The sequence below is a fragment of the Phallusia mammillata genome, chromosome 6 (genome assembly GCF_965637545.1).
Source record: "Phallusia mammillata chromosome 6, kaPhaMamm4.hap1.1, whole genome shotgun sequence".
Lineage (NCBI taxonomy): Eukaryota > Metazoa > Chordata > Ascidiacea > Phlebobranchia > Ascidiidae > Phallusia > Phallusia mammillata.
Window position 1 is genome coordinate 5570391 of NC_137257.1, and position 23304 is coordinate 5593694.

General features: G+C 36.5%; 1 protein-coding gene across 2 annotated transcripts; it reads right to left on the reverse strand.

Annotated features, from left to right (window-relative positions):
* Positions 1–38: 38 nt before the first annotated feature.
* On the reverse strand, positions 39–23115 carry LOC145232067 (uncharacterized). Of its 2 annotated transcripts, none has more exons than XM_080096569.1 (30): positions 22912–23115; positions 20924–21048; positions 20309–20386; positions 20102–20152; positions 19884–19958; positions 19586–19676; positions 19292–19430; positions 18439–18581; positions 17954–18072; positions 17487–17632; positions 14793–15384; positions 14021–14101; positions 13477–13616; positions 12872–13021; positions 11944–12290; positions 10855–11156; positions 10294–10578; positions 9381–9697; positions 8700–8873; positions 7816–8011; positions 6565–6708; positions 5976–6119; positions 5852–5918; positions 4981–5127; positions 4425–4488; positions 3496–3639; positions 3109–3248; positions 2374–2486; positions 1879–2048; positions 39–321 (listed from the first exon to the last, which is right to left on the reverse strand). In XM_080096569.1, the coding sequence occupies exons 1-29, from the start codon at positions 23021–23023 to the stop codon at positions 1908–1910; spliced, it is 4767 nt and encodes a 1588-aa protein (XP_079952695.1). In that variant the 5' UTR covers positions 23024–23115; the 3' UTR covers positions 39–321; positions 1879–1907. The 2 variants fall into 2 exon arrangements, with proteins under 2 accessions (XP_079952695.1, XP_079952693.1); XM_080096567.1 differs by having other exon boundaries at positions 19292–19454.
* Positions 23116–23304: the final 189 nt, after the last annotated feature.

A 23304-nucleotide genomic window follows, 5' to 3' on the forward strand; every position in this document is an offset into this window, starting at 1 on the left:
GAAGGTCTGTGTGCACCTGTTTTGGCAAGCATAAAAAATCATGTTATTCAAGCAGCAATTGCGGCAAACATTTTGCCTTGTTCATTTGCGAGGAGCTGCAACATTTTCTGTATTGGAAAAATGTACGATTTACGAAATGTTTCGTAAAAGGTAAAAAATCAAAGACAAAACACAGTGAAAACGAAATAAAATCTGGCAGTATTTCAATATTTCGTGAAAATATGTGAAGAGGCTCGTAGTACGAAAGACCCATTAAACACAAGTCTCTGATTCAATAGCTCAATGCAGTCGCCAATTGAGTGACTAAGTGGTCATTTTTACCTGAAAAAAAAAATCAATTTAACGATTCAAAATATTAGGATATTATATTGCAGATGTTTCAACAAATTTAGTTCATTGCAGAAATTTCTTTTCTGATAAAGTCCATTGCTCAGAGTTGAAAACGGGCCTGAAATTGGAGCCCGAACTCGAAAGTACAAGCCCGAAACCTGACCCAAATCTGGTTCGTTTTTGAGAAGCCCGAAAGTTTGATTGACAAGCCCACGAAAGACCAAGACAACAAATACAATAGACCAGTGGTTTTTAACCAGGGGGGCGCCAGACATTTCCAAAGGGGACGTGAGCCAAAAGTTAAATAAACAAATTTATTTAATTTCGGACTCACTTACACCTAAAATTAATTTTGCAAGTGTAGTGTATTGTTTGCGAGCACAAACGTTTTTAAAAAGAAACGAATATTTTGATGCAATACCTTATGGCGTAACACAAATTTTGAATAGTGACTTACGTGCCAAAGTTTTTAGTTTGTCAGTTAGAACAGGGGTCACGAAATTTTTTAACTGCGGGCCGGATAATTTTCATAATCACGCTCAAGAGCCACATCGGTTACAAGCCCTGAAGCAGCCTCTCCCAAACTGGCACTCGCTAGGCGATTTTGACGAGACTGCAAAGGGTCCATGTCTTACTACGATCTTATTTGTATTCAGATTGTGCCGCTGTTTAATTGTAAAATTATTATGCATTATGCAAAATATCGAAGTGCCACATACCAACTTATTCATAGCCACAAAGAACTAAAAAGGCAATTGTTCGCACACAATTACTGTTCTTTGCTTTTGTATGTGACATAACAAACTGCTTTTGGGTGATACTTATGCCTTGTTATCCTGTTAGACCAGGTAAAATTATTACTGAAATGTATTATATGAATGTTTGCACAATCATTAACGCCCCCGGGCCGTAATTAGGTGATCCCTGGTTTACAAAATAGGCAACGAAAACTTCTGGTAGTTCCATTGCTGCATGTGTTCGAAAAAAAGTGTCGTTTTTTGCCTGTTTCAGGGGGGCGTGAAGTGCCCGACAAACACCTTAGGGGGGCGTGGACAAAAAACGGTTAAGAACCGCTGCAATAGACAATCGGACTTGAACAAGGCGTTTAAGGGCTGTTTGACATTAGGTCAGGTCCAGCAACTAGCTAAGCCAGTGGTGGGATTCAGCCGGTTCGCACCGGTTCTATAGAACCGTCTCACGAACTATTATGAGATCAGCGAACCGGTTAGCATTGCTGGTTACTGTCATGGACTTTTTGTTACAGAAACGGCTGAAAAGTATGACTTTTGTGATAGAACCGGCTGATAAAAAATTGAATCTCACCACTGTACTAAGCTAGTTAAATTTATTCAAGAAAAATACTGACACAGAGTGTGAAGTCAGACCCGTTTGTTTGTAGAAACCCTAAGCCCGAACCCGGCCCGACTTATAACTCTGTTATTGCTTCTCAGCGATAGAAAAGTGGGGTGGTACGCGATCCGTATAAGGTTGAGAACTACTGACTTAAAAGAATAAATAATATAAAAACTTTTTGACTGTGAAACTGACTTTGACGGGGAAAACCTGTGTTGGGCTAATCAACTATCGGCAGAATCGCTTTCGTCGCTCTCGTCCTGGCTAGCAGTGTCGGTGTCATCGGTCAGATCGTCGCCGGCCAACAGCGACATTAAGTGTCCGAAACGAGACTCGGTGTCATCACGCTTCAGTAGTTCTGACGCCTATACATAACGAAACAAAAAAACAGATTTTCATTAAATTGAAGATCTTTTTAAATGTACTTTATACCCAAATATATTTTCATTTATGCCGTCGATAGGTGGATGAAGCATAATGAATCCAAATCTATTTGGACGTCACCCTTGAAAGAAGTCCCTAGATGTTGCTACAATAACATTTATCGTACAAAAATTATTCCAAGCATTTCAAAAAGTACTCTAAACGCTTAAATACATTTTCGGCATGACAGTCTTCATGGCAACCGTACAATTCCTATTGCAATGGAATATAAAGCAACAGCTCTGAAAAGCGTTAAAGGCGACTTACCTTTTTAAAGGCTTCTTTACAAGGTCCAAGCTCTTTACAGACACTCAGCAATATAGCATCGTCCTCTCTCGCCCAAGGTTGCTCTTCATTGCTTTTTTCTTTCGTTTGACGTACTGCAAAGATGCAAACATTTTAAATTGCTTTTGTATGTGGGGTAAAGGCATTAACACTACACACAAAAAAGCTTGTGTATTTTAAACACATCTGGAAAATATTTTTTTAAATCGTTATAACATCCGTAATCAATAAAACAATCCATCTCTAGCAGTGGTTCCCAGCCTTTATCGACGAATTCCTCACTCGAAACTTCAAAACATTTTCATTCCTCCCTAATATACTACATAGTTGATGCTAAACCAAACTCAGATCATTTAAAATTGGGTCATCAACTTCTCAGGTTATATTTGCAGAGCTGAAGTGTCTATTTACAAACCACATGTAAAAATTATAGTAAATTCCTTCCCCTTTGGGGTCCACTAGCCCACAGGTTCTTACATTTTTGTGTGTGTCTTATGTACGTGTGCGGTAATGTGGCTAAACTGGTCTACACGGTCATTATCTTGCCACCAGCCGCACAGATAAAACCTTTTTGGTCGAAACAGTGTGCAGCTTACTAATCTTTTTCTTTCTAATCGTACAGACAGTTTCCTAGATTTAGTCAGAATATATATATCTCTTTAAATCAAGTACAAAACCGACAACAACAAAAAAATGTCACCACAAAATTCATCTTACATGGAACGTCCTTTCTCGGTGATCCGGTTGGAGTGCTGGGTAAATTAGAACCTAAAGATGAGGACTGTGACTCGCGGGTGCCACCATCCGGAAGGGATATCGTCTCGTGGTGCTCCAAAGTGTTTGTGGGTGTTTTCGGTCTGTGCGGGGACAAATTATTGGGAGATTAAGTTAGGAGAGCATGAATTTTTTGTTTTTGTAAAACCCATGTCGAACAATGACTGTAAATAATATCAATAATAAAACAGTGCTTTTAACTTAAATTCAGCTAACAAAAGATCGAAACAGAGCAAAGGCAATTTCGTTCTTGTTACATTTCTATAGTATCCTGTCGTGGGTTTAAGCAAGCGATAACTACAACTTAGAAACGTTCGGTGCAGTACAAACCTGTCTATGGTAACTTGCTGGTGTGTAGATTTGGGCGAAACAGCAGTAGTGTGACGTTTGAATGGACTGCACGACAGCGCGTCTTCTGATATCACTCCTATGTCAGATGGAAGGCATAATGCCGGTGCTGGATGTTCTATGCGGCTGTGAAAAATAACTCGTATTTACAAGCGGGAATTGTCAGTTGTGGTTAAACTAGAATTGCAACGGGTTTGAAACTTGGGCCTAACCCGATTTTTTTAAACAAAGCCCGAATTAGGCACGAAAGTTGGGAAATTGCTGCATAAATGACACATGTGTGTAAAGTTAGGCCCGAATCAAGCATGTTGTAATAGTACTCAAACCCGAACCAGACCCGACTTGCGACCTGTGTTAAACAATAAACATAAATTATGCACTTTTTTATACTTTTTGAAAAAATTATAAAACAAACTATTAATTTCTTAAAGGGACGCTTGATACAGATTTATCCATTAAAAAAAAAAAACTAGTGAAAAAAACATGCTTCAAAAAATGACGTTCCAGAACGTATAATAAAACGGAACCGCGTTTGACTTGTGTCACAAAAAATGTTCTTATAGGATCAGTTTTAAAATGACTATTCTTTGTGCGATCAATACATCATGTTTACAAGTAGAAATTGTTAGTCGTCGTTAAACTAGTGTTGAAAGCAGGCTCACGATTTTTTTTTCAAACCGATTTTTTCAAACAAAACCCGAAATAAGCATGGAAGTTATGAGCGTAAAGTTAAGGCTAAATCGGGCCCGTTATATTATAATTTAAGCCCGAAAACCCTTTAAGTCAAATATACAGAAATCCACATATCGATTGCTTATGAAGGACCACTTCATACATATTTATGCATTGCTACAAACAAATTTGAGAACACGTAATTGGTCCCGTTCCATCTATCTCGCATTACAACTTACTCTAATTCCTCCACGTCTTCTTCACTTTCAACTTCCGATCTTGCAGCTTCTTCCCATGCGCGGTCTGAACAACAAAACAAACACCGATCACAGTATATCAGTCCTTCCAGAAGTAATATGTGACAGAAACCCGACCTGAACCAGATTTTTCGATAAAAAAGTGGCACATTTTTGCCGAGTGTAAAGTCAAACCCGAATCAAGCCTGTTTTATTCAAGCCCAAACCTGACACGGAAAGCCCTGTCCAAATTACAACTCTCTTATGTCGTAAGCGAGAAAATCAAGCCTGCGGTGGGATTCAAACCCACGGCAGAAGTTTATCCTGAACTATGTACAACGATAAAAAAAAGTCTTCGGCCACGAATTAAGAGATAGGGAATCAATACGTTTTAGTTTTAAAACCTGGCGATTAAATACACAATCATAAACAGATTAACTTTAACAAACAGAATACGGGCGGTACATAATTGTTACGTCATATACGTTTGTGTGACTTCATAACTGCTCGGTCGAAAAAATTGAGCACTGCAGTTTTATAACATACCAATGTTACTTACCATTCTGTGTAGCAGCTGGTGCAACGTCTACGATGGTTTCATTTTGTTGTGGATCCAAGTTTTCTTTTTCAGTGTTGAAATTCACATCTGTCTGTTTAACCCGCGTTCTGTGGCTTGGAGGACTTTTCGGAGCTTCATCAACATGAGCTAAGTGATAAAAAATGTTGAAATGTTAAAACTAAAACATTTTAGTTAAAATCAAAAAATATTTTTTTTAGTATTGAACTATTAAAATGACCATCACTGTTTAGTGTTTAATGGGTTAAAACTGTTGGTAGGAAACAAAAAGGTAGGAAGAAAAACGGCGGAATAATATTCGTATTATCAGTTCCATATTAAAAATCAAATAGAACCAACAACGGGTTCGACAATGCCACACAAGTTTTTTGCCGAGATAAATGGAAGGTAGAACTCGAACGGGACTCGAACCTCCAACCTTCCGAATAAAAATGCGGTGCACCAATCACACATTTAACCAGAGTCGTAAGCAAATCTAAAGCGATTTTGTTGTTTAAAAATGCCAAGCTTGTTTTATGTAAACTTAAGCCTTAATCCGAAACCAAGCCCAAAAGTACAAGCCCGAAAGCTAGGGCCAATAAAAATAGCCTAAATAGGCCCAAAAGTTGGTGAAAATGCGAAGTGTAAAGTCGGGCCTGGATTTGGTCCAACTTGAGCACGAACCTGTCCCGAAAACACCAGCTTACAATCATGAAAATTGACATATAATTGTACAAGAGACATGTTTCATGAGTGATGACCATTCCGGACGGAAAAGGATAAACGGAAACAGGGAAAAACGGAACCCAGCACAAAGACAGCATTCAACAGAACATGTCAGGTTATCCCTATAAACTTGTATTGAACATCATACCTTCCTCGAGGCTTTCCTGACCCTCAGCTGATGGGATATAAACATGCTCAACTGGATTTCCCGCATCCTGAAAAAATATCACACAGTTAAAAAACATTTTATTTTTATTTTTAGGGTGTTTGACCTTGAGAAGGTCGTCGCTCCAAATCACTTCTTCGTAGTCTCCGTGCAGCCTGCTTTCTGGAGGTCTCTCATCATCAAAAAACATTAAGAATTGTTCTTGTAGATATGGATCCGATTTGAGTAAGCTCATTATTACCCTTTTCATCTAAACATACCCAAGCTGTAAGTTAAAGACAGTAAGAAAACACGTTCTAAACATTAAACAGGAGCAAAATTTTAACAATCTAAAATATTGATAATACAGATACAGTTAAACCTTAATTGGTTAGTCCAGATTATTAGTTTATAAATATATTTTCTTTGTTTCTAATTTTTGATTTAAATGAGTTACTGGTGATGCTGTTAAGGCAAAATATCGGTTAATCCGGACCCGTTTGGACCAAAAAATGTCCGGATTAGGTGACGATTCGGATTAATCGATGTCTATTAGTTCAAGTCTTACCACATTACAAATCATTTGTACCTCACATTTTGTCCAAATTAGGCGAAAATCCGGAATTACCGAGGTTTACTGGATACCGTATGAACGAATGTGCTCGTGTTTTTTGAATTAAATCTACTGAAATAAGATTTTTACAACTCCTCCCCACCTCTTGTTCAGTGTGTATGGAGCCTTCAGCCACTGCATGGAAAGCGTTTAGGATCCGGTTCAAATGGGGAGGGTTGTCTTGGAACCGAATCTCCAATTGACGAAGAAACTTGCGAGCTCGAGCGTAGACTTGCTGCTCTGGAAGCTGTCGACGAAAACTTGTGGGTTAAATATAAATACGCCTTATTGCATCCTGTTGACAGCAAATTTGATGTATTGCATACCGAAGGGTCTACCCAGAAAGCTTTGATTTTATGAGATATGGCGGGTAAACTGTGTTACTACAACGCTTTTTTGTTTCAGAGCAGATCAATGCTTTCCGTATTACTTTACAGCAGGGGCGGACAACCTGCGGCACTCGGGCCGCATGCGGTCCTTCATGAAAGGATGTGCGGCCCGCAGAGACGCTTGGATTTCAAAAGTACCGGTAAACGAGTCCAATTATTACATATTTTGAGCTGATTAATGCGCCTGATGCTAGTTTTTTCTGCGATCTGGCAAAATGTGGCTAGAATCAAAAACAAATTATACTTGTAGTTAAGCATATTTGGTATGAAACAAAGCAAAATCACTTTGTGTTATGCACATGTGCGGCCCGCGATCCAATTTTGACATTTATAAGTGGCCCTACAGTAACAAAGGTTGCCCACCCCTGCTTTACAGCGACCTAACAATGCATCAGATATGACTTGCAAATTTCACTGGTAGCTGTTAGCATAACATAAGCGTGTTTGGTCTGAAACAAAGTAAAATCAATTTGTGTAATATAAAGGTGCGGCCCTCACCAATTGCGAAATAGCTTGGTTACTTGAATATGCGATAAACCGAAATCGCTTGTATTGGGGCAGTAATTATATTTTTACATTTTTGTTTTATGTTTGTCATTAGAAGACACACAATCGTAGTGACAACCAGTCATTAGCGGCTTACTAAACATAATTAAATCATTATAGCAATTATGGCTGAATCACGTTGGAGTTTCTGATTTAAACGTAATTTGCTACATTTTAAGTTACGACATCATAAAAAGAAAAAGAAAAAGTCGATAAATATTCGCCTTATGCTGGTTAAGTCAGTTCATTATTCGAATAAAACTTTAAAACAATCAGTCGTTACCGTTTATTACTTGGACCAAAATTATATTTAGGGTATAAATTATAAAGGTCAATTGGAAATATAAAAATCACATATCCACAGATCGTCCCTTTCTGAACAAAAAAAATCACAAAAATGTTAACATTCATCAACCCACCAGGCCGCAAGCATGTGCTTGTTCGGGGAGCAGGAAAGGCGCAAAGCCCTTAAGAAGAGTCGGCCATGGGTGGAGAATTTCTGATAAGCGTAAGAAGAGTGAGGAAGGCGACTGGCTCGAATCGGTGTCAAATTGACAGAGGATTTCAAGGATTTTCACCAAAACATCAGGATGATCTTTCAACGCTTCTTCCATTCTGAAAAACAATAAGATATTAAAACCTTATCAAATTACATCAAGATTGTTTTCGTTGTAGGACAAAATAGATCATAGGTAGACCGGTTTTCAGGATTTTTAAGTTAAAATAAAACGGGATTAAATCGGGTCTGACTTTACACTAGGCCTTTTGGGCCTAATTAAAATTTCGAATTCGGGTCGGGTTTTGGGACTTAACTGTCGGTTTTGGGTCCGCTGACAGCCCCTGTAACTAATGTCCTAATTCTAATATGTGACAAAATTGTACAACCGCTTTGGAGTTGGCAAATCGACAGTGATGTTAACAATTTGGCAATAACAGCAACAGCTAAAAGCGTGTAACATATATTCACAATGTACATGGGCAGACATGTGTTAGTTTGAGTGTTTTCTAAATTGTTTTCTTTTTTCTGAATATTTTTGTTTCCCGATAAAATTTATTTATCTTGCGTTTTTGATGTGTGACTGATTTTGTACACATGGCAATTTGGTTCTACTTCAAATTAATCTGTTTAATCCACTTGTGGCTGGGCGACCTTTTGAGGCTTGTGTATGCTAAACACTGTGTATATATGTTTATTGTTTATGCTTACGTTTATCAATGTTTATAAATTATATTTTTTATCTTTTCTGTTTGAATAAGGTAATAGAATAAGTTGACCTTTTCAAATACCAACCATCCAACCTACTTTTTAAGATATCCTTGTGCAAATAACATTTCTTTTTCCACTCTGCTTGGATCGAGTTGAACAATCGTGTCTTCTTCCAGTAATCGGATGTTTTCAGCCGATTTCCTTAAATTCCTGCTCAAATTATCTTCATCAGCGATGCGAGCTTTTTTACCGGCTAAACCGGGATGTAGTCTGCAACATAAGAAAGCAAGGTAAACCCGTCGAAAGTCGAACCACAAGCACTGTTGCCTGCCTAGTATGCACATGTCAGCTTCGAAGTTGGGGATCGCGAGTAATGTGAGTGTGATTTATATATGAGTGTGCCGTGATCGCTGGTAGCATGGAAGCTTCAGGGCTGATCCCAGTATGAATTTATTCATATCATAGTTATAACAACTAGTGATATACCGCACGTCGGTGTGCCGAGTTTATTCGCCTGAATAACAGTCCTTTTTGTTCTTGGACACCCTTTCAAACACTAGTTTCGTATGTTAGCAGGGCATGAATATGCAAATCTAATGCTCAGGTCAGTTTGTGCAACTGCTTGGCCGAGCACCGAGCATCAAAAACATCGATGCTCGGTACCGAGTACTCGGGTTCTGGCTCTGCTCGGGCCATCCTTAATATACGCCACCCTTCACACAAAAAGTGTTTGTCCAGGAAAGTGAATCCATAAAATTAGTCTTCTGATCTGCTCACCTGTGTAATCTTCCCCCAAGCTTCTTAGATTTTTTGAAAGATCGATTTTTCCATCTTACTCTTCGGTTTTCTCTCCATCTTGAATCTTTATCATCCACCTTTTTCGTCTTCTTCTCTTCGCATCTCTCCTCTTCAGCCATGTCTTCTTCAGTTAATGTGTCCTCATCACTATGAAGATCTTCTTTTCCTCCTGAGGACTTTGCAGGAGCCTCATCTTCCTCTGTGTCCTCCATGTCATCAAATTCATCATCTTCCGTCATTCCTTCATCATCTGCATCATGGATTTCATCCGGATCAGGATTCGTGTTATTTGTATCCTGAAAACGAAATTGTAATATTTCTTTGTTGTACGCTTAACGGTAGTGTTTGAATAAAACAAGGCAAAAATTACATTCACTAAAATTCTTGTTAAAAATTTCAGTAGAAATTATGTAAAATTTAGACTAAGTATTAATCACTAAAATTTTCAATTACATTTTTGACAAATATCAATAATATGTTAAAAGCAACTCATATTATTTTAGCAATAATTGTTGTGTGTCTCGTTTGCCAATAATACACTATTAACTTTTTCCTGAACACTATAAACACATTCATGTTTTGTGGTGCAAAACGTTAATTTAAGTTGCATATTGGTTGAACTTAACAAAGCACTTCCAAGTCAGTAGAGTCACTCTTTTTAAGTTAGGTTTTTTCAGAGTAGGTTTCAAATGAATATTGTTGAGCCTGAACCGAAATACATTTAACAACCTTGACTTTTGACCAGTTTTGTTAAAGAAACAGCATTTTAAAAAATGGGTAACACTTTGGTTGAAGTCAAAAAAATTTGAATGGATTCTTTTGTTGAAAAAGACTAACTTTGCAACCTTGAGCAAAACAAAACACTGGTAGTTCGCACCAACACGGATTTTACCATTTTCGACGTGGTTGCTTCAGATTCCAAGCTGACCTCTGCACTGTTTTGAACAGTTTTGTCCACAAGCACAACTGATGGGTTTTCATTTGTCTGCTGTGGCTCCTTTCCTTTGTTCTCAGAAAGTTGCTTGGCTTTAGCTGAGGTAATGTTTACTGTAAAGACTTGTGTTGCTGTAGATGATGTGTGTGTAGTAGCTCCTACTGTCGTTGTGTTTGTGGTGGTAACAGTTTTTGGAGTCTGGTTACTTGCAGATGATGATAGCTTTGGACGTGATTGTTCTTTCTGCAATTAAAGAGCACATAAGATAATCATTAACCAATGTTTGTAGAACTTTGGGTTAGCATTTTTTTGACACAAGGAAATTTAAATACATTTGAACCACTCTTGAAAAAAGCCAGTTTCAGTAAAGAAAGCCTGACTAGACATAAAAAATTAAAAAAAGAACACTACCTTTCAGGAAAATAGATACAGAATTATTACCATTTAATGAAATGTTGTTGATTGTTTTACTATAATCCTAAAAACAAAAATCGTTTCAACTTCAAACACTATCCAAACCTTTTTTGCATCTGGGTTCAGTCTAGGTTGTTTGGAAGCCCTTCCACTATTCTTCCTCTCAGATTCTCTCTTTGGCGAAAAACGTTTCTTCACATTCGTTGCAAGTTTAGCAGATGGAGTTTTTGTAAGTAGAGGCGAACGCTTCATTGCGGCGTTACTGGTTGGAGTCAGTTGGACAACTTGTGGTGAAATGGCAATACTCACTGGCACGATCCCAACACTAGGTGGGAGTGTTGTTTGAGAGAGACTTGTTGTAGAAACTTTGCCTGGATTTGGTGTTGACGGAGTGCTGGGGACTGTAACTGAAATATAATAGAAAGTTATAAGCCTGATAACACAATTCTGTGTCTGTTTATAAAACCCTGTGATGGGCCAAGCCCAGCCAAACCAACCCAAGTACTTGGTCAAGCAGTTGCATATACTGACCCGAGCATGAAATTTGCAAATTCATGATCTGGTAACATATGAGACTAGTGTACGAAAGGATAGGCAAGGACAAAAATGTCGATATTTTTAATGCATTGGATGGTGAAAAACATATTTCTGTGGCCTGTACTGCTTATGACACCGCAGGTTATGTAAGGGACCTTGGATAGCTACAAAACTAGCATGGTTTATTGAATGTTTATTGAACCAAACAGAACATTGGCAGTTTTGGCTCATCCGTAGCATTTATTCCCAAAAGAGACAGTGCACACTGTTATAACCAGTGGTGGGATTCAGCCGGTTCGCACCCATTCTATAGAACCGTCTCACGAAATTTTATGAGATCAGCGAACCGGTTAGGATTACTGGTTACTGTCAATGGACTTTTGTAACAGAACCGGCTGAAAAATATGACTTTTGTGATAGAACCGGCTGACAAAAAATTTGAATCCCACCACTGGTTATAACCAATAAGGTCTCAATCGTACAGGCTGGAATAAAATTTTCCAGAACTACTGAAACTTACATCATGAACGGTGATAAGTAGATAAACCCCTAAGTTGCAATTGGGTGATACACAATAGCCATATTTGGCAATGTTTTAATTTGCATTAAAAATGAACAAACATCACTGATTTAAAATATTATTTACTTATAACTTACCTATGGATCCAGATTGATTTAATGGCAATGCGTTATTCTGAATAGACTGATGTTCATTTTGAAGAAAAACCAGCCAATCCGGTGCCTTGCATTTATCCAAATAAATCATGCATGGAGTGTTTGTTCCAGGACCCGCATCCGGTAAGATCAGAGGCGGTACAAAAGGTAGCTTTCCGCCTCTTCGGAAGAGTCTAATCGGGTGATCAGGACGATAGTGACCACTGTTAGCATTCGAGACACGCAACTTGATTTGTTCAGGTTGTTTAGTCGGCATCATGTACTGGTGGATTAAAATATGCCACGGAACTTGGTGGCCTTCCATCTGAGCCAAGCCCAACACAAGAAGACTGCAAATGAAAACACAAACGTATTAGGTCCTGCTTCATATTCAACGCATATTTTTATGTTTCGTATGTATAGTGCTCGTAAATACTTTGCGTTTCACACCAGGATGGATCAAAACTGGGATCTGCTATGCTCAAAATGTTAAACAATAGGGATGGGCCAAGCCGAGCCAGAACCCGGTGCTGAGCATCACTTTCTTTGAATGTTTCCTAATGTGTTAGATGGTGGAAAAATGCGTACTTCCGGGGCCTGTATAGTTCAATACACTGTTGCTGACGTAAGGGACATCGGAAAGCTACAAAACTAGCAGACAATGGATTTTAATTTTTAAAAGTTTATTTTCTTCACAAATAACTCAATCAGGACTTACGATCCCCATGCAATTACATTAATTATGTGGTTAAATAGATTTTTTTGTATTCCATTCAATCGCTGATTTAGGACAAACACAATAAAGTTCAGTAACTTTGACAAGCAAATACCTGAAACCAATATAGCCACCAATAAACAGTAAAAACAAATCACACTTCACATAATTTTTTAAACATTGTTCAGTTCATTATATAGTGGGCAAAGCACTCACTTATCTTCAGGGGTTATAAAAGTGAGTCTTGAAAGGTCGTAAGTTGCAGCCGACGTCGGTAAAAGTTGGCTGAACTGAAAAACACCACTGCTTGCAATCACTGTGGCGATATTCCGTGGTAGAGGTAGCAATCCCTTTTGTCTTTCATATCTGCAATACACATTTAACACAAAAACATAGCATTTAATCATGATCCACCAATTGTGGCATCCACTTTTCAGCGCCCCATTGCGTCTTAACGTTTCGCAACAGGCTGTTAAATATGATTGCTAGGATATAGCCACAGTGCACCGAACTCACTTTCTGGTGAGCTCCTGCCACATAACGCTTCATTATACAGTGTATAGTTGCAGTGCGTTTAATCATGATCCACCAATTGTGTCATTTACTATTTTGCGCTTCACGACGTTTTAAAGTTGTGCAGCTATTTCCGGATTGGTGATTGTTCAGTGTAATTGTGTCGCTATGTGTTCTTTCACCAAGCGAAATAAACTTAACTCAACTCAAAAGCATTAACAACCAATGTTGCATTTAGTGGTATCAGAAAAAAAATTAAACACCTATTTGTGCATGGAATAATAGTGCGTCAACCGATTTGCACATACTTAGTTAATCTTGTAACAGGTTCACTTTTATCAATCTCCTGTTTTGCAATATTCAGTGCTTCGTTTAAGCCACAAACATCAAAAGAAGACTTGTAAATATTCATTGCTTTTCTGTTGTATTCCCCCAATTGTTGCAGTTCCTGTAGATAAAACATAAAACTAGAATAGTGGTTTTCCTATATATTGCCAGTTTGTATATACTGTACTACATCATATTTAACGATGTATCACATATACCATTTACTATATTTATAATGGATATATATTTGGCACCTACATTTCATTGGGTTCCTATCTTTTTCCGGGCACTTTATAACATAATTGTTTCTGCAAGCATAATCTAATGGGCCCCCACACATACACAGTTTAAGAATCACTGACATAATGTATCGTTTCTGTGTGGCCTGTTAACAATTCACTTACAAATCAGTATATCAGTATATCAGTATTTTAATATCAGAGAGCAGACTTAATGGCATTGCATGCTTCGAATATCAACAAACATATTTTAAACACTACTTAGAATTAAACTTTTCATACCCACCTTTAGCAGGGCATGTGTGTCATGCACAATCGAGGAAAATGATTCGGCATTTCGACACAACAAGTTTACCTGTGACAATAGCTGTAACAAAAAAAAATTATGTGTAAATTACCCCCACATTATTTACAAATTTGGTAACGGTACATAGGCAGTGGTGGTATTCAAATCTTTTGTCAGAGTGTTCTATCACAAAAGTCATATTTTTCAGCTGGTTCTGTTACAAAAAGTCCATCGACAGTAAATAGTAATGCTAACCGGTTAGCTGATCTCAAAAAATTTTGTGAGACGGTTCTATAGAACCGGTGCGAACCAGCTGAATTCCACCACTGCACATATGCATAAGTGAAATATATTTGTCCTTTACGAAAGCTAACTATTTTTTGCCTTGAAACAACTGTTTCGAAACTTATGATATATATATATTATGAAAGGTGGAAATCGTTCCAACAATGATAACAGAATAGGGAATGATTCCCAAAATCAATTTACTAGGATTAAATGACCACATATTTTACGCATTGCTTAATGACCTGTGGATCTTTTGCAACTTTACTAGATGTCGCAAAGGCTGTTAATAAACAATAAAAAGGTAATGTATTTATATTGGCAACAAAATTTAAAGTAACTATCTTAAACTTATGATTAACACAGCACAACAAAGTTCTGTTGGGTTTCTAAAATAGGCCACCAGACAAAAAAGGTTAAAAAACACTATTTTGGAAGATACAATGCATTACCCACAATTGACATCAATTAGAAACACGAATTTTACCTGGACATGTTGTCTTATCTGAAGATCCAATTCATATTTCTGTTTCGCGGTGAAATTAAATGCATTATTGGTTTGCATTTGCGTTTGCATGACTTGAACATTTGCAGGTTGTGGCATTACTTGCAGCACCATAGGTTGGGGGGTCGAATGCACCCCCATTGTCTGTTGCTGGAGCTCAACTGCAATCTGTTGCTGAGGAACTTGAACAATAGTAGCTTGGGGGGTCAAATGCACCCCCAAAGGTTGATTAACAACCTCAGCTGACATCGGTTGAGTCACTAGTGTTGCGTGGGGGGTCGATTGCTCCCCCAACGCTTGTTTGTTAAGCCCAACTACTTGCTGGTGCTGGTAAACTTGGTCTGTTGATATTTGGGGCACAGTTTGTGTCAGTGATGATGGCTGGGCCATTTGTATGTCTGCGGTTGATATATTAAAGTTGACCATTGAAGGTTGTTGTATGAAGTTTGGATTTTGATTTTGCGGATTCAGTTTAGTTTGTGATTGTGTCTTTTGGTGTTTCAGTATCTGTAAATGTTGTTTGACTGAAGTTCCTGCGTCACTTAATGCTCTCGCTTGTGATTCATTCTCGTCCCTGCAAAAAAGCATTGTTTTCTAGTTGGTAACATTTGGGATTTGTAGAGTTTAAAGTAAAACTAAAATGGTACAACTAACAAATTATTTTCCTATATATTGTGCTTTGCAAACAAACTTTTTTCGTCAAAAGTTGGACTTACTTTTTTCAAGATTCCTACTTTCTGTTCATATAACGTGCTGTGTTGGTGTTTTATACAGTCCGGTAATGAAGATGTTCATAGTTTGTTAAAATGTTAAAATAATGAATGCCACTTAATTAAATCCCGATTAGGTCTTTTAAGTCTCTATATGGGTCAGGCTTGCCAAGTTCCTGCCATATGCCACTTAAATTTTGTGCTTCGTAAAGCCATGTGTCCCCCAAGTGGTGATATATAAGTCTTATCAACACAAAAAGGTGAGTTCAAGACACTTGGTTTCACTTAAAAATGTCTTTAATTGCAAATATCATGGTTTAAACAAAAGACAATGCGTTTAAGCAAAGACAAAGCCCTCAATAAACTAGAAAAGTGGCTTTCTGATATACTTCCATTTTATATATTCTATACGATATTTATCAATTTACTACACTGTACACAATTTTATCTACATACATGATTGTTTTTGCAAGCAAAAACGAATGGGTCCCCACACACGTGTTTATGCGGATTTACAGTAAACCTATATTTTTATATTCTTAAGGACAAGGCATAAACTTAACTTTAAAAGTTCTTTTCCATATTCTTTTAGCATCATTATTGTCATATAATTACAAAAAATCAGTGAAAAAAGAACGGGGAAAATACATTCAATTTAATCTCTTGCTTTGACCTTGATATTGTGGTTCAAGTTCAGTTTTTAAACACAAATTTTCCTAGAAAGCCTTAACTGTTGTATTAGACACTATATAAAAAAAGTCGTTTGCTACAAAGGTATACATAACAACCTGTTTTTCACTTAACTTTGTTTCGCAAAAACGACCGTTTAATGACCTTTTGACACTGTTTTTAATAGCATGCAGTCCTTAGTGTTCAACAATACCGTTCGGCCTAATTTATACATGACTTAAGTACTGATTCTTGAATTGATTTGTCAAAAATAAAGAAGATACGTTATGACGAAAAATTCGTAACGGTGTTGTAATGCCTACAAGTTGACCTTTAGTGACCCATGGTTATGAGACGGCCAAGCTAACAACGAGAATTTAAAGACCATTTATCGCGGCGTTCGAAAAAGTTGTTTATTAAATTTCATATTTATGTTGATCAACGATGTTTTGCCTGACATAAACGAAACCGAAGTACGTTTATCGAGTTCGAATTACGTCTCAGGTGTAAAACCTGCGCCAAAACTGAAAATGCGCGTGATAACTCAATAAAACGACACAGCATTGCTGCACAAAAAAACAGCTGATTACTAATCACCGAAACGACTGTCTCGTAAAACGTCTGTCCAGACGTCAAGCTGAGCATCCCCCGCTCTGCCGCCTTAATCGTAAACCAGTGAATTCCTCCCTTATATCTTTATCTGGGACTTATATCAGACTGAAAGCGTACACATATTGTGGGCTGTAAAGGTAACTGGCAAAATTTTCAATACTAAACGAATATCCTGCTTAAACAATTGTTAACTTTTTCAAATTTTTCTGCACCATAGGGCATGTATTTCTGCCTTAAAACTAAAACCGTTTATTTCGGGGTTTAAAGGGTAAAAAATGGGTGAATCCGAAAAAAAGACACAAAATTCTTTAAAAAACTTTACATTGCACCAAACAACAAAGCATGAAACTCCAAGATGCTGTACTTAGTCAGTGGCCTGCGGGTGAACCGCTTGGTCAATCGGGGTCAAACTTCAGGAGGATCAAATTTGGATTAATAACTAACATCTCTGTAAATTTGAATAAATTTGGAGCACTCTTTCTTGACCAAACGCGTCTCACAAGCCAGCGTTAGACAGAAAAAAGAAAAAATAAATACGGACAAAAACAATATGTGTCCCCTTCAGGGAAGGGGACCCATAAAAAAGATATTGACTTGCTGGGGGATGGTCACTGTACAAGGGAAAACGAGGATTTATGCTCCATACAAGAAGTTGATCATAATAAAAAATGAAATTTAAACCCACATGAAAGTAACTTGCTTGTTGGATGAGCGTGGGGTTTCTTTGGGGGGTGTGGTAGGAGTTGGGGCCAAACATTGACCCTTGTAATCAATCGCTGGAACCTCTAATAATTCCAGCAATTCTTGGACTTCTTTCTTTGAGATTCGGGTCTGCAAACAAATCATAGTAAGACGTGAGAACTGCGTAAATAAAAGTGTTATTAGAGCTTTATGTGCAGATTAAACATGTTTGATTTTAGACATAAATTCTAATTTTTTAAAAGGCACAAACAGTTTTAACTATAATTATACAAAGCAAGAAAAAAAAATGGAGTTAGAGTTATTATATCAGTTTACACCTTACAGCGTAATCCATGTTATTCTGGTGTTTCAGCATACATGGTCCCTAATTCACCAAGGACCATAGTAGATATGTATATAAGCTCCTGTTGCATATAATTTTGCGTACAACATTCTTCAATCATTACTTACAGCAGGATCATCTCGTAGATCTTCAGGTTCAACGACATCATCAACTTCTGATCCAACAAAATTATAATCAGGATCAAATTCCTTGTCATCTTCCTCAGTAACATTTGCTTTGTTCACGACTGAAAAAATACAAAAACATAAATGACAATTGTCCAGAAATATTGAAAGTGTGGTGGTTTTGTCTACATGTTGATAACACAGTAACTATCAATGTCCTGTTAAACCACAATACAACCACCTAATTATCAACATACAGTAAAATAAATAAATGGTAAAATACTGCCTGCACAAGCTGCAGACAGTGCAAATTTCACATTGGTTTGGCCCAAACTAGCTGGTAAAAAGGAATACTTTGTAATACGTTAATTTTTTAAATTTTAGTTTCTGTTTTTTGTTTACAAATTTCCCAAGTATGTTTTGCTTAATGGTCTGATTCTTTTTTTGGTTCAATCAAGCTAGATAGTTCAAGAATATCACAAACATACTTCCTTCATCCATCATAAGTTCTGCTAGCCACTTGTGCCAATCTGTATCTCCTGATGGTACGTACATATCTTCAGTAACATCAGGTGGTTTGAATGCTGTCTCAATCTCCACAAGAGCAATGTCCATTAAAGAATGCTTTGACCTACAAAAGCCATTGCAAAACAATTGTTAAGGATGGTTGTACTGAATGTTTTGCACAATGAAAACCTTTACGCAGCTCACTTAACACATCATTAAGTAATATTCTCTGATACAGTGTTTTCCAGACTATGGATAACTATATTATTTTAGGTCTCATGTTTTTGTAACTAAAGTATAAACTTAATATTTTCTATTTCTTCGTGTTTAAACCCAAAATTTTCGAAAAGTTTCCAGTTTTACAATAAACTTTTTCACCAAACTAGTAAATATGGGGTGCGAAAACAGTATTTGAGTTGCATCATTAAAGGTTTGGGAACCACTGCTCTAATTTACTGGACTATCGACACAAATATAAACAAAGCAAACTAAATAAACTGATAAATTAGGACTTTTTAGAGTCTGCCTCCAACTTTTATTTTAATATCACTGATTCTAGTTAATTAAAAATTCCAATCTTTTGCATGCAAATCCTGTATCTTTAGTCTATTCTAGAAAACATTCCATATAATTGCATATTCCAGTAACTAGATAAAATATCAAGGTGTGTACGGTCCACCTACAAGTAAAAAATGCTCAAGAAGTGGGTCCTTTGTTAAAAAAATCAAAATAACACCTAAACTTTAAGTAACATGATAGATACAATATCTATAATGAAGGCGTTTGGCAAAACTTTGGCAAACACCCACATTGACATAATGTTTGCAATGTTACCTTGTTCTTTGTGCAATTATCTCATCGTCATTTAACATGGATTGCCTTACATTTTCATCGATAGCCATTAATTCAGAATCAATCTGATTGAGATCGCTCAGAAATGAATTTGAAGGAGTCATCATAAGGCCGCTGTCACCTGTTACAGTGATGGTGTCTTTCACTTAATTAACAAACCAAAATTAGGATTTTTAGCTGCAGTTCATCACAAAATTGTGCAATTTGCTGAAAAATTGTTCATAGCCGATATCCCAGTAAAGAAAAACCTCAAAAATGTAAAACAAATTTACAAACCTTTCTCTATTTCTTCAAGTGATGAGTCAAGGTCAGCATGAGAGGTCAATGTATCTTGTGACATGCAATCCTCAGTATCCAAGGTATTTTCCTGCTCAAAACAGATCTTTAATTGAAAATCATGATAAACTCATGATGAATGAATGAGTTGAGAATCATGATGAACCAATGTAGCAAACATCATAATGAACCAAGGAGGCAAACATTGTGATCAACAAAACGAGTCAAAAATTATGATGAGTTGAATATCATGATAAAACATTGAGTTAAACATAAACTTTTTTACATTGGTAATTACCTCAAGTTCAGGATTATATTCTTCATCCTCTTCTTCTTCCTCATCAGGAAACTCAAGTTCAGTGAACGAGGGAGCCTGAAAATTGTACAACAGTTTTACTTGTGAACAGGTTGTGACATTTAAGTTAATTTTCGCTTCAAATCTGAAAATTGTGTTGCCCAGTTCAAAACGCAACGTAAGTCAAAACATAATATGGCATGAAAGACATTCACACTTACCACTTTCTTTTCTGTAACCTTCTTCAACTTGGAGCGAAGGTTCTTGGCTTCCTTAAAAACCAAAAAAGTCAATCGAAAACTATGCAATTTTTAAAGTAAAATTGTAAACTGGACAAAATTATATTTCACTGGATCAACATAGAAGATGAATGGAACTTTATTTTTGAGTATTTTAGAAACCAAAAGTTGTAAAAAACAGATGCTTACAGGCAAACCTTGGGGAACACTATCACCTTCCATGCTAGCTTTTAAGATGTTTTTGACATTTTCATCATTAAGCAGTTCCTGCAAAACAGAGCAAGATTTTCGTACCACTCTATGCTTGTACTAGGTATTGGCCCAATTAAAGCTGTCCAGCTGTTGGCGGGTTCAAAAACAACGATGCTTTGTACATAAGGTTGGTGCACTACTAACTGGATATACAGGCTTGATGGTGTGCCAAGTTTGAAATGGAATATGTCAGTTGCTTATGATGCATTTAACAGCTTTTAGTCATAGATTGTCAAATCGACCTTAGTCATAAACCACAATTTGTTTTACTAAAACTTCATTTAACAAACTTGGACAGGTTTTTTTTAAGGTTTGGTTTGGGTGACCGCTAAGTAGTTTTAAGAGACCGCAAGTGTTTCATTTAAATACCAAAAAATAGCCATATTTGCAAGTCCAAATTTTGGGAAACCGCTGGAGAAATACCGTTTCAGTCCCCCAAATTAACCCGTTGACAATGAGAGCCTTAAATAAAATGTTATTATCACAAGATTCAGGAAAAGTATTTTAATAAGTTGCACATAAGTTAACTTTAGTAGGAACATTTACACCTACATGGATAATAGTTTTCACATTTCTTCTATTTACTCCATGCTTCTTCAATCTATCTTCAAGATGTTCATCAATTTTTAAAGCTTGCAGTGCAGCTTTTTGGGCTTCATCCATTTTAAGAACTTCATCTTTGTGCAAATAAATTAAAAATTTAATCATCTTATCCAGTGTGATTAAACAATACAATCGCTTCCATAAAGGCATGACTAAATATGTTCAATTAGGAAAAAATATTTTCGCACATGTTCTGACTTTGCAAAACTGAACTTGCTTAGGAATATTGGGAATAAACTTGATATTGCAAGTGCCGCAGAATTAAAAACTAGGGTTGGCAAGCCGGTCAATTGACAGCACTTTATTTAAGCGGTCAAATACTATTTTCAATTTTAAACATTTTTAGCACATTTTAAAGTGCTTTTAAAGCCAATATAGATGTGTTTTGTTCATTTGAAATGAATGCCAAAACAATTAGGAGATACTTTTTATTTTAAATTAAGATCTGATTTACATTATGGCAAACTTTGCAAGGTTTACAATGCAATTAAAAAACATGGATCACTTCTAGCACCGTTTTATCTTAATTAAAATCGAGTGTGATATGTCCATGAGGGGAAGTTAGTTCATTAGTATATATATATTTGAGCATTTTGCAAATGTTGCACTGACATATAAAAAATCTTAGTAATTTAAAGCATCTGTGTAAACTTGTAGGTCTACAGTCCTTTTTTCTATAGTTGATTCTAAAATTGTTTGTAGCTATATATTTAGTTTATAATTGTTCTGAAAAGATTTTTGTGGATGAGTTACAGGTCAGTACTTATTGGGATAAACTGTGTACATACCAAGCTTTTGTATATATATATTTTTTCATGAATGGAGATGTGACAACCAAATAAATTACGACTTTAAGCAGGATAAGCGAGTTTTGCAGTTAAATCTCAGTCAAAATTAGACTTTAATCTGATGTATAAAGAATAGTATGAGAATCCAGTTCACAAATGTGATTACTGAATGAAAATTACAGTGACACAGGTGGGGCCATTGATGAAATAAAGTATGCAAACAGTCGAAAAGTCTATAATATAATATAAACTGAACATTTCCTATTTCACAAACAAATTTACATGAGTTGAAACCTATATTTCCATTACTTATGGTTTATAAGAAGATTTAACTTACAACTTTTAACTTAAAATGCAATTTAATAGGGTGTATAGTATTTGACCGATATTTGACCAATTTGACCAGTATTTGACCGGTCAATTGACCAGATTTTATTTGACCGGTTAAATGCCCAACCCTATTAAAAACTAGAAAAAAAATAGTCGATACATTAGATAAGGCCAGTCTGCAGAATATGACGGCTCCCGACGGGATCTAGGCCAGTATAGATAGTATGGCAGTGCACACCCAAGACTATTTTTTTCAAGTTTGATTGCACACTTGAGACATTTTTTAGGTTGCAACACCTGGTGTGTTTGTTCCCTTTAAGAAAAAAATTTGCCTTCCAAATTTTCGTTTTACATTAGTTAACCAGTGGCGCAATTGCATTTGACAGTTATTTTGAGATTTTGTTAAATATTTGTAAATCGGTTAGCTTTTTTTGTCGAGGTGCACACCTAACTGGTTCGTGCACACCTTAAAATTTCTTCGCGCACACTTGCACACCTGAAAATTCTTCGTGCACACCCGAGATCTCGGCGAAATGTGCCATAAAATCCAATGTGGGATCTAGGGGGAGCATGAGCGAATGAAAAGCAAGTAATAAAGTGGACAAGCAGTTAAATGTCTTTCATACCAATTTTCTGGGTGCATTTACAAAAAAATGTCTGCTGTCATACGTGCAGGCCAGGAATATAGCAAAAAGTCATAACATTGTTAAAAAAAACAGCAAAGCAAGGTTGTAAGGACATGTTGTACAGTAAATCAGTAGCAAATACATCTTCAATAGACCAGTTCAAATAAAGACCAAAGTAAGAAACTATTCAAACCTTCAGATGATGAGCTTGTCTCTTTTTCATCAGGATTCTTTTCTTGAGTTCGTGTATTAACATTCGCTGAGGACTGTTTCGGTGTAGAATGAGAACATGAAGGCTCATCCATTGCATATAGTTCACTAACAGGGTATTTTTATCATAGTAGTTAGTATAAATAACTTTTACTGTAACAAAATGTTAAGCATAACACTACAGAAATTAGAAATCGTCACAGTGGTTTGTAACTTTGTACAAATAATTTTACACATTTAAGTAAGGCACACGACTTTTCTGCTAAACAAGTTAACAAATTTTTTTTGGAAAATATCTTCTACATGTTATTTTTAAACAATCGAAAACATTGTTTTTTCTGAATCATTATTGTAAACAAAACCGACAAAAGTTATC

What these genes read in the sequence shown, in the direction of transcription:
- LOC145232067 (XM_080096567.1), bottom strand. Translation starts at nt 23,023, where the DNA reads ATGGATGAGCCTTCATGTTCTCATTCTACACCGAAACAGTCCTCAGCG. An exon ending in ACTTATGATGGATGAAGGAA is followed by an intron (nt 18,073 to 18,438) that starts GTATGTTTGTGA and finishes GTATTTTTTCAG; the next exon opens with TCGTGAACAAAGCAAATGTT. An exon ending in ATCTACGAGATGATCCTGCT is followed by an intron (nt 17,633 to 17,953) that starts GTAAGTAATGAT and finishes ATTTGTTTGCAG; the next exon opens with ACCCGAATCTCAAAGAAAGA.